Genomic DNA, 11816 nt, shown 5'->3' on the forward strand with positions numbered 1-11816 from the left:
GCAGGGAGATTGTCCTTGGCGGTCTCCAGAGGTATCTCCATATCATGTGTTCTGTGATGTCAGACACATAAAAACATCCACTGCGTGCTGCTTTAGAATCTCCCTTTAGGTGCTAGACCTTGCTGCTTCCTGCATGAAACGTAGATGCTTGCAGCATCAGTCAGTTCCCAACTGGATCACGAGGACACAATAATAAAACATGTTTGTCTTAGCTTCTTGTAGTTCAGTAGGTTTATCTCTTAAATTAGGATGCACGTAGGTATTGCGTAGCTTCATGGGCTCTGGTAAACTGTTTCATTTGAGAGTGCAGTATCGGACAGTGAAGTGGTTAGTGTATATCTAGCTTCCTTTCTTGGAAGCTCAAAAACCACTAACAATGGTAAAGCATAGGAGTGGAGGAGTGAAGCTCTGGGTTGCTGATTTTTTACAAGCAACCAGAGAATTAAAACCTCATTTTTTATAACAAGGAGTACATTTTAAATGACAGCAGTCACCAGAGATGCTTATGATAAGTATTACTACATGCTTGCTATTAGAAGGAAATGTTAAAGCAAATGCATTTTCATGAATCGCAGGCCAAACGTACGCTGAAAGCCCAGAAGCTTCAGGAAGAGTTAGCATCAGGAAAGCTGGGGCGAGTGGTAAGTAAATAAACCTAATTTATTTTTGTTTAGGCTAAAAAAAAATAATGCAGCAAGTTACTTCTGCTCTCTGATGCTTTTATTCTGTGCACAGGGTTTGCTATTGGTTTTTATGCTCATTAGTAATTTGAAGATTTTCATAGCACCAGCATATTCTCTGTCATATTTAAGAATTTTGAAGCATCTCCTTTCAAATGAGAGTGGTTTTGTTTTTCCCTTATGGGCAAAAATTCTCTGTGATTATTATTCTTGCTAAAATTGATGGCATGGATTTTTTGGTCAGAAAAACTTGTTTTCCATATAGTAGTTTTATGTACTAAAATCCTTGTTTTGTATTTAAGGGTTGTTACCTCTGACTAATGTAGAGGTAGCGACTATTACATGACTGCATTGTTTTAGTAATGCTTAGTAGAAGCTGGAATAGGAAAGTATTTTCTTTATCTTAGGACTAGACTTGCTGCTCCTTTAGTCACTGCTACGACTGTTGCAGTGTCTCTGGTTATTTGAAGGCTGAGCATATGTATTTCCCTCTGGCTTCGAACTGCAGTTTCGTTAACTTCTACAAGCTGTTCTTAGAAAATTCTAATTTTAAAAGGCATTTCTGATAATGTTCTAAGTTCATAAAACGGGAAAAAGCAGAGATTCCTACTGGTCACAAGTAAGTCTTTTAATCAATACCGTAAGAAGGAAACCACCAATCAAGACTATGTAATTGGGCTTCGATTTTCCAGAGGTTGTCACGTTGCATTTTGTCACTAGATGGCAGAGGGAGTTCAAGCTATAACCCAGCACAAACTACAGCGTTCTGGCCTTCCCCATAGAAGAGAGTCTTTCCCTTGCTGTGTCTGTTTTCACCACAAGGCCACATTGTTGGTTTCATATACTCAGTCCTTGGGCTGTGGAGCCGAAGGAAGAAAAGTGTGTTTGAAATACAAGAACTGTCTCTGATGGAGAGGATCAGGGCTGATGCCAGTGGGCACAGTCAGTGCTGGCCAGTCTGCCTGTCAGTCTTCCAGGACTCACAGTTGTTTCCATCTCTACTGCTGCAAGTATTCTCCAGTTGGAGGCTAAGTAGGTTAAAAAAAAACCAAATTCTGGATATGTTTCTCCAGATTAAATGATGGTTTCTGATTCGTGCTCAGTATTCCTGTCAATCCTAACTGAATACGTGCATATGCATATCTTCTTGATTATTTCTTTTTAAGGTTTCGGTCAAATATTGTTTTTATTTGCATGATATGAAATGTTCTAGCCTAAACCACTAGCGTTCAAAGGCATAGCAAGCTCTAAATAACAGTGACAGCTCTAGAATTGGCCGTTCTGGCAGAGGCTTGGAAATGTAGTTGGGAAGACAGTGAAAAGGTTTCCAACGTGCGTCCGTAATAGAGACACTTACAGGCTCTTCCCTAGAACACTCAAAACACAGCAGTCTTTGTGCATTTTGTGCCACAGGTTAATGGTATTTTGCACTCTGCTTTGGTTGCTCTTTATCTCCCTGTTACCTTTCCTCTCTCCACTATCTTGTCTTCTCTGCTGATGTGCTCTTTGTTTGATGTAGAACTCCCCAAGACACCAGTGGGGAGAAGAGGAACCAAATTCACAGACAGTAAGATGGTTACTCACTGCATCACGCTGGGGGCGGAAGAACGAACAGTGAAACAAGGGTGGCATAAGGGTTTCAGCATTGGGTTCATGCCACTGGCTGCCTGTTTTTTGGGAGCAGAGGTTGTTGAATGTCATAGAGGGGGGTTTGACTTGAACTCCTGCGTGTTGTCTAACCTTAGAGGTGCAAACAAATAACTAATTTTTAATATGTGGTATATTTTGCCCAAGACAGCTGTTTCTTTAATATTGTCAAGATTATGGTCTTGTAACTGTTTCCATATGAGGAAATGGAAATCCTTTAACGAGTATTTCTGAGAAGTGTTGAATGTTAGATTAGCATGTTACCTGCATGACAGCAGACTTAAGACCAACTAAATGCTGCTAACTTCTAACGGCAGGGATTGCGGTATTTTTAATGAAATGACTAAAATCAGATTCTCGTACTTGTCTCTAGAGTGAATGTCCTCTTACCTAGAAGTTTCCCATCTCTCCTCAGGAAAGAGATCACAACAGTGAAGATGAAGATGAAGATAAATATGCAGATGACATTGATATGCCTGGGCAGAACTTTGACTCTAAAAGACGTATCACGGTTCGAAATTTACGTATTCGGGAAGATATTGCAAAAGTGAGTAAAAAACTCTTTACAGGTGCTCTTCTGTATTCATGAGAGTTAATTTCAAAAAATTGTACATTCAGTTATTAATGAATTTGCATGTGGGTCTTGGGGTTTAGAGGTTAAGGCCTGTTGTCAGTCCTATTCCTGCTCATGTGATGACAAGGTCATACTTTCACACAGATACACCTTTTGAAAGTGTCTGAGCTGGGGGATACTGTAGTAACTTCAGTTCTTTTAGAATTATAAATATCAAATATCTTGTATGTTGTTTTCTTTCCATAGTACTTGAGGAATCTAGATCCAAACTCTGCTTATTATGATCCCAAAACAAGAGCAATGAGGGAGAACCCGTATGCCAACACAGGCAAGAATCCAGATGAGTAAGTTGAAACCGGGTCATGCTTGTGTATCCAACAAACCTCTGTTAAAAATGAGATTGGTCGCTTTGTATTTTTTATCTGTGTGTCACTTTACTAATGATTTTCTCATCGGTTATGGATAGAAGTAGTAGTAAACATGGAAAAAACCTGTTATTCAGCAGCAGTTTTTGGTTTAGTGTATAAAAGCAGTATTTTAGTAATACTGGCTCCTAATCTGCGGACCACCATCTAGTGTCATCATCTGTGCAAGGATTAGAACACTGCTGTATCTAGAGGCGATACCTGTAACCAGCAATGATGTTTATGTGAAGTACTTCAGTAACCAAGGCTTACACTTCATCCCTTGTTTGTTGGGAGGCAGTCGGCACCGGAGAGTGGCATGAAGTACCTGTGGTACCTAATTAAATGCCTGAATTAGGAGCAAAGGCTTCTCATATATTATTGGAGCCTGCATAGAAAAGGTCTGAAAGCTTTGGCATTGTCTGGATAGACAACTTAGTTAAAGAATGCCATAGGCTGGCTTTTGGCTGCACGGAAGGCTGCCTCACATAAACCCCACTTGAGCTGCGACCCCGCCGTGACCTGTGCAGGGCTGTGGACATGCAGAGTAGACAGTCTGTGAGCAGAAACATCTATTTAGAGTGCACTGATTGGATTAGATTGCTGCCTGAAATAGAATGGCAGCGGCCAAAGGCTAGTAAATAATGCTCTTTCCACCTCTCCTTGCCCCCCAGCTAGAATAATGCTAGTCAGTTCTTTTTTTTTAATGATGCAGATGCTTTCACTTCTTTCCAGAGTCGTAATTTGACCTTTGTTGCAGTGCTGTGGCAGAAACACAGATTCAGACTGTAAATTTTTCAGAGTGGGAGATGAGAAGTGTGGGAAGCTGGTTTGTTAACATTACTTGATCTTCAACCTGTGTTTCGTATACTCATTGTGAATCTCTGGAAGGGGTGTGCAAAACGTGACCGAGAGCAGTAAAGCTGGTACTGGGCTTTAGCCCAGTAAAATACACTGAGTCTGGGGAGGAGGAAAGATTCACAAATCCAAAAGCTGAGAATCACTACGCTGGAGTATCACCTACCATTCATGCATATTTATTGTGTAATTAGATCCAAGCTTGACTCACGGTGCCTGGTGTCCCAGACAGAGCTCCAGGTCTGGGTCAGAAGGTGTTGCCATACAAACAGGCATCGAGTATTCCCAGTTACTGCCTAATACTTCCGTGACTCCGTGGGAGGCCTAGACTTGCGTTTGGTGTATTGAGTTGTGAATGCTCCTTCCTTTCCCTCTGTTCTTAACTCTCAGGGCACAAAGGGGAATTTTTACTTTCCTGTTGGAGTTCCGTGATTGTATTGAAAAGGAAATCATGTTACTTGAATGCCAAGAATGATACTGTTCTTTCCTGCAGGGTTGGTTATGCAGGTGACAACTTTGTTCGCTACACTGGAGATACCATTTCAATGGCACAGACTCAGCGTAAGTGGGTTTTGGTTGGGGTTTTTAAAGGAAAATATGCGTTAACAATAGTTCTTTCTTGCAAAAGAGAACTAAAACTTTTTAGACTGAGGCTTTCTTTCACATTACTGCAGAATTAAAGATTGTAATTTGAATGCACGTGTCGGTTTTAGAGGAAATACTGAGTGAAATCTCTTGTGTACACAGTGTTTGCTTGGGAGGCTTATGACAAAGGCTCTGAAGTTCATCTTCAAGCAGACCCTACAAAATTAGAGCTGCTTTATAAATCCTTCAAAGTGAAAAAGGAAGATTTCAAGGCAGAGCAAAAAGAAAGCATCCTAGAGAAGGTAATAGACGTTTGGTTTCATTTCATAAGAATTCTGTTTGAAGTCTGAGTCTTGGGGAGCGAGTAAGATTACTAATGCTATGTGAAAATGCATCAGCTGTGCTCAGCAGCTTAGATTTTATAAAAATATTTTCATATCTATACACACTATCTCAACAATTGCATTCATTATGTTATTTAATAGAGGAACCTTTGAAGATCTGCTGGTACTTCTTTGGATTATTGGGAGCTCTTCCTTTAACTGTCAGAATTTCTCCAGTGAAAAATCTGACAGCACTGTGTAGGAGTGGGAATTTAGATTTTTTTCTTTCTTTCTTTTAAATTATACAAGTAGTTGAAAAAATTCTTTTGCTGTTTAAAAGTGGTATCTTTCGTAAAATACCCAAGTAACTGTCTCCCAAAATTATTTTTACATTTTTCTTAAATGTGAAAAGTAGAGTTTTCAGGCTGGAGTTGTGGGTGCAGTCTTCTAGATCAATATTCTATATTTTGCTACTGGTTTCTTCTTTAGCCAGTAAAGAACTAAATAACCCGTTTAAATTCTAACCTTGTCAACATTCAAGTTTGGAGGGGGACAGGAAGTACTGCTCTGGTTACACCAGAGCCTTTTGGTTTGGTCTGAGGAGTTTTCCTGCTTTGAGTGAGGAATAGCACTGTTGTAACCTTCCAGGCGTTTAAAACAGAACATATGAAACAAAACCAACCAAACAAAAAAACCACCACCACAGTGGCTGTAGGGGGAGATGTTTTCTGTCTTAACTATTCACTGAAGATTAAATTGTCTCCACCCACTTCTCTTGCCGTCTTCAGAAGGTACTGAAGGTTTTGAAATGTACACTTAACGGCAGCGAAGGGGGGGTTTTTGTGAAACGACTGTCTGTCATTTCTGTGTGCATTTTAGTACGGAGGACAAGAACATCTAGATGCCCCGCCAGCTGAACTGCTGTTAGCTCAGACAGAAGATTACGTGGAGTACTCCAGGCATGGAACGGTCATCAAAGGGCAAGAGAAAGCTATTGCTTGCTCTAAATATGAAGAGGACGTGAAGATCAACAACCACACAGTAAGCCCTAGCTTACTTAAAAATTATTTGAAAATGGGATTCCTTCCCACTGGAAGGGGATGCAGGATGGTTGGCTACAGCACAGTATAATGGATGCAGCACACAGATGTCTCCTGGTTCAAATAGGACACTATCCCTTTCCTACTAAGGATGAATTCCGAGTTGTCATGGTTGCAGTGGCAGTCTTAAACTGAAGAGGAAGTTACCGTGTTTCCCTTCGACTTTGAATATGAGTTGACAACATCCTGTTGCTTTTCTCTTGTGAAACTGTACCTGTAATGCTAATGTAGAATTGCAGACATATTTCTCATGAGTTTCCCTCTGGATTGTTTGAATAACTTGCTTAGCAGGATATAACCTCAAGAGTAAATTGCAGCTTGCCTCTGGTGAGTGCTGTGGTGTTCTCTCTTGCAGTGCATCTGGGGTTCTTACTGGAAAGAAGGCAAGTGGGGCTACAAATGCTGCCACTCATTTGTAAAGTACTCGTACTGTACAGGAGAAGCTGGGAAAGAAATTGCTGTGAGTATTGTCTTACGTAGTCATTTGGAAAGAGCTAAAAAGCAGTTGTCTTCCTACCTAAATTTTAGACTGTTTTGGGTTTGGGGTGGGGTTGGGGGTTTTCTTTGTCCTTCCCCTTTCCAAGGTGCTTCATAAATGGGTATCCTTCCCCTGTCTGTTGCACAGAATACTGAAGCAAGCTTACTGGAAGAGGAACCCAGGGAGGAAGAACACATGACAAAACCCAAAACACTGATGGAGGTAGGCTGTTTCCCTGTCTCAGGAAGGCAGATCTTTTTCCTCAGCATTTTAGGAGATGGAAAGATAGGTGTAACTCGAAAAGCATGTAAGTCATGACGAGTCTGAAAATTATTAGACTGCATTACTGGGTCAGAACTGTGTTGCTAACTGTGCTCTCAGCATTCATGAGACACGTGGCATTTAGTGGCTTGAGCATTACTGACGTTTGCAAGTTGAATCTTAACAGTAGCTGGTTTTCCACCTTACAGATCCACCAAGAGAAACAGAAAGAGAAGAAGAAGAAACAGCGCAAGAAGAGCTCAAATTCAGATAGTGAGGGTGAAGAGAAAAAGAAGCAAGAAAAACTTAAAAAGGTGAACTATACTCTTCAGTGGTTTTGTGGCAAAAAGATCTTAAAATATTTTACAACAATGTCAGTTTTCTGAAGCCTGTAATGCAGTTCTTGTGGTACTCTGGGGATGTTCTTTGATGCTAATCTTGAGCTAACCCCAATTTAAAATGCTGTTAGATGTTGTGAAGGACATCCCCTGTTTCTTGGGCAAACACGCAATGAATATTTAGCTTTGGAAGACTTGGTTGAGAAGATTTAGAACCTAGGCACCTGTGACAGCCATAGATTTGTAAAGGACATTGCAGAACACAACGATTTGGGTGTTGAAGATGGATGGGCAGATCAAAGGCACTGTTACTGCCTGCTGCTGAGCAGCCCTTCCACAAGCACAGCAGCCTGCCTCCGGGTGTGAAACTAGTGCTAAACTGTGGCTAATCAAAGCAGTGTACAATGGCTACTTCTTTTCAGGAGCAACAGTAGTAGTTTGGGGAGTGGGATAACGTATTTCAAAAACCATTAAAAAAAAATAAATGCACCCTGACTGAGACCCCACCTGGAGTACTGCGTCCAGTTGTGGAGCCCTCAGTATCAGAAGGATATAGGCTGGTTGGAGCAAGTCCAGAGGAGGCCACGAAGATGCTGAGAGGGCTGGAGCCCCTCTGCTATGGGGACAGGCTGAGAGAGTTGGGCTTGTTCAGCCTGGAGAAGGGAAGGCTCCAGGGAGCCCTTATAGCACCTTCCAGTGCCTGAAGGGGCTACAAGGAAGCTGAGGGGGACTTTTTACAAGGGTCTGTAGTGACAGGACAAGGGGTAACGGGTTTAAATTGAAAGTGGGGAGGTTTAGATTAGATATCAGGAAGAAATTCTTCCTGGAGAGGGTGGGGAGCACTGGGACAGGTTGCCCAGAGAAGCTGTGGATGCCCCATCCCTGGAAGTGTCCAAGGCCAGGCTGGATGAGGCTTGGAGCAACCTGGTCTAGTGGAAGGTGTCCCTGCCCATGGCAGGGGGTTGGAACTGGATGATCTTTAAGGTCCCTTCCAACCCAAACCATTCTGTGATTCTGTGATTCTATGACTGGAAAACCCCCCCTCAACAACCCAGCAAGCAAACCCAGACCCCTGAGATCACACGCTTCCTTACCTGCTTTTGTCCTGCTGGGTCATGATTACGTTTTAGGTAAAGCCAACGACTTTCTTGCTTGATCTGGGCAACTGGAAAGGGGTTAAAGTATCTTGTTTCCTGAATGCCATTATGTTAAACGCTACCAACTGAGCGGTGGATGAAGCGTGCTGTAGGTGTGCATTGCGTGTCCCCCCGTTCTGCCAGCTGCTTGTTCGTTACACCCGAATCTCATACGGACTTGCCTTGGGCTTTTTTCCCTTAACATTCATTGTGGGTGTTTGGTTTTCTTTGCTCTCATTCCAGGCACTAAATGCAGAAGAGGCTCGTCTTCTCCATGTTAAAGAAATCATGCAGTTAGATGAGAGGAAGAGACCATACAACAGCATATACGAACCCAGGGAGCCAACAGAAGAGGAAATGGAAGCCTACAGAATGAAACGGCAGAGACCTGACGATCCCATGGCCTCTTTCCTTGGGCAGTAGTCAGGGGGAAAACCATTCCAATACACAAGACTTTCATACTCGTTTACAGTTCTGTAGGCACCTGCTTACCTTCCACGTGTCTAGAAGTGCCAGATATAGCAGAGACCTGTACAGTCACAAGTGTATGTATACACACATTTGTAAAATTCCGTGTGTCTATAAAATAAATCTACTCTGTAAATTCTTTACTGGAAAAGATCTGATGCTGGCTGGAATTTTAGGTTCATTTGGCCAGCTAATATATGCATAAAGTTGTGATTTATTCAGTAAAACTGACTACTGAAAAGAAATGGTCAGCGGGTGTCACTTCATATAGAACAAATATTGTTGCAAAACAACTTGATAGAGCTACTGAAGCCTGTTGTGGGCAAAGGAGGTGCCTGTCACGTGGCTTTAAGGGGAGAAAGAGGGTTTTTTCTTGATCGCTTTGAGGTAAGTATTTTGGAAATGCAAAAATTGATTGCTCTGTACAGTTTTGGTTAAATTAATAGAAAGGTCTCAAATGCTGTCCAGCCTTTTAAATGAAGGGGTTGGGAGAAGCTGACTGTAGAGCTTCTAAATTCCAGTTCTGTTTCTGCAGACGTTAACATAGGTATTTCGGTTGCAGAGACCCGAGTTCTTTGGTTTTCTGTTTGATAGCAGTATTCCTCTTACCCCTGTAACTCCCAGAATCCTGTTACGTGGTGGAATACCAAGCGTCAGGCTCCAACACCTTGTGATGACGTAAAGCAGCATCTAATTGTGTTTGGCAATTTAGTCCCTAGACTGGAGTTTTCCCCTTTAACTGTTAAAAGAGTTGGAAGGCTTGAGAATTACGTCTGTTGCGGCTTAAACAGTCTTATTAAACGTGGCTTTTCCAACCACATTTCACATGGTTATATTAATGGTAGGACAAGGAAGACTCTAATCCTGGCTTTTCGTCTTAAAATTAAGAACCTGATTACAGTTTCCACTTCGTTAACAGTGAAGTTAAAGTTGCTGGAAGAAGGTGAAACTGCGTGTTGTACCTGTAATTCCCACTGAAAAGCTGCTTTCCTTTTCTTACTAGGTTTTCTCCAAGTCTGCTTCCCCTTCAGTTGTGTTACAGAAATAGTAGTCCTGAGTGCAGGTTTTATTTTAGAAGACTTAGAAATCTGACTGGGGACTTTTATTTTATAAAACTTGACTTCAAAACCCTCCTAGTGCTTGCAAAACTATAGAACCGACTAGTGGGATCGGAGGTCTGGGGTGGAATTTTTAATAAAACCAAGTACCCCGGAGGGAGAACTCTGGAGAGCAGAGATCAGCTTTTGCAGAAGTTGCTTTCATGTTTTCTCAAACAGTGTGAATTTAGACAGTGAGCAGGGAAAAATAGTAGGGATACAGTTTTCCTCCCACTATACTAGTGACTTTCAGGTTTCCACATCAGCTCATGTCTTGACCTTTCTGGGTTATAGATAATTGCGAGGGAAAGCTGCTCTCTTCCACGAGTAGTGGCATACAGGGAGCATAGATGGACGTGTCGTGCGTGTGGTTTCACAGCTGCTTTGAGGCCTGAGAACTGTAATTTAGCATACAGAAATGCTAAGAATGGGAATCCTGCTGTAGTCTGCAATGTAGTTCTGTATTAGAACCACCTGCCGTGTTCTCAGTGATGACCCAGATTTGAGGTTGAGTATTTACTGCGTTCCAGAGTTCTCGGGTCTGTCTGAATGCAGACTGTCCTCCTGAACTGGAAACTGCTCTTCTCAGGGCTGTGACGTCTGACGTTCCGGCCGGCATCCCTCCAGCCGCAGCGATGCCAACGGCTGCTGTCACAGTCCGTGCCAAGGTCAGTTCGAGGGAGGTGTCGAAGGGTCCGTGTTAATCCGTTCCTTGAGCTGTTCACCTTTCCAAAAGTAGATAGATACTTGATCCTTTCTAAACGAGGCAATTGAGAACGCTGAAAAGAGCAATTTGGAATTAAGAACAAATAATTCTCCTGCCTAGGTGGCCTGTGAAGTTCATATTTAAACTCTTTTAGTGAGTGTTTTTCTGACATTTAAGGGAAAAGCAGAGAGGTGAAGGTGTGGTGTATTATAGATGCCACGTTCCATGCAACAGCGCTGTTTATTACCCACGAACGCCCTGAATTCCCCCTTCAGCAGGCTCACACGGACGGGTTTTCGGTACCTGAAGACACGCCATGGCGTGCCCTGTCGCACCTGCTGAGACGGCCTAGAGGGAGGACGGAGCGGTTTCCTCGGGTGCAGCGCAAAGGCAGCTCTGGGGGGGGAGAAGCAATTAGTGCTTTATTCAAAAGAGTTCCTTGAGCTCATGAATGATGCAGAGTGATCCCGTCTGGAGCAGGCTCAACAGTTTAAGGGCAAAAATAAAGTTTAAAACGTGTTGTTTATGTTGTAAAGGTTAAAGAACATTGTGGATCTGATCACGAGGGTTCGTTTTCCTCCCTCTGTTCCCCCTTGGATTTGGCAACATGACTGTGCGTGTCCAAAGACTGCTTCTAGTGCACAAGAATTTTGCCTTTCTGAAATGGGTTTGGAACGCGTCTGTAGGCTGGCCTGGGCCAAAGCGAGCATCCCGTGGCAAGGAGCATCTCCCGAGGGCAGCTCCTGCTTCCTGCAGGCACGAGGACAGAAGTGGGGCAAGAGGCCGTTCCTTAGCCCCATATCCCAGACGAGCGCAGTCTCACGTCATCGAGGCAGACCCAGCGCAGTCAGGGTAGCTTCCGCTGAATCCTGCCCTTGGCAAAGCTCCAAAAACTATTTTCTCAACTCCCTTTTCAAAAGCTGCTTCGACTGCCTCATCTTTCAGCCGTCGAGTCCTGGCTGAGGCGTAGGCAGTCTGTAAACTCTGCACCTGCCAGCTCACCCGAACACATTTGCAGTTTTAACACGTGTAGATTAAAATATTCTTTACATTTTCGTTGGGAAGTTCAGCTCCCTGTGCTCCCTCAAGGCCTGCCCCAGGGTGGTTCACTTACTGTCCCCACCTTGCCTTGTGCTTCACAGCTTTTCCGAGTGGGGTAGG

General features: G+C 43.0%; 1 protein-coding gene across 1 annotated transcript; it reads left to right on the forward strand.

Moving 5' to 3' along the window:
* Nucleotides 1-575: 575 nt before the first annotated feature.
* SLU7 (SLU7 splicing factor homolog (S. cerevisiae)) lies at nt 576-8917 on the forward strand (the record flags this gene model as incomplete). Its single annotated transcript, XM_010157934.1, has 10 exons — nt 576-641; nt 2743-2874; nt 3148-3245; nt 4657-4724; nt 4911-5050; nt 5951-6112; nt 6527-6631; nt 6797-6871; nt 7120-7224; nt 8628-8917. Coding segments are annotated over 10 exons (1131 nt in total), but the record flags the coding sequence as incomplete, so codon positions are not given.
* Nucleotides 8918-11816: the final 2899 nt, after the last annotated feature.

The sequence above is a fragment of the Eurypyga helias genome, unplaced genomic scaffold (genome assembly GCF_000690775.1).
Source record: "Eurypyga helias isolate BGI_N326 unplaced genomic scaffold, ASM69077v1 scaffold13958, whole genome shotgun sequence".
NCBI classification, from domain to species: Eukaryota; Metazoa; Chordata; class Aves; order Eurypygiformes; family Eurypygidae; genus Eurypyga; species Eurypyga helias.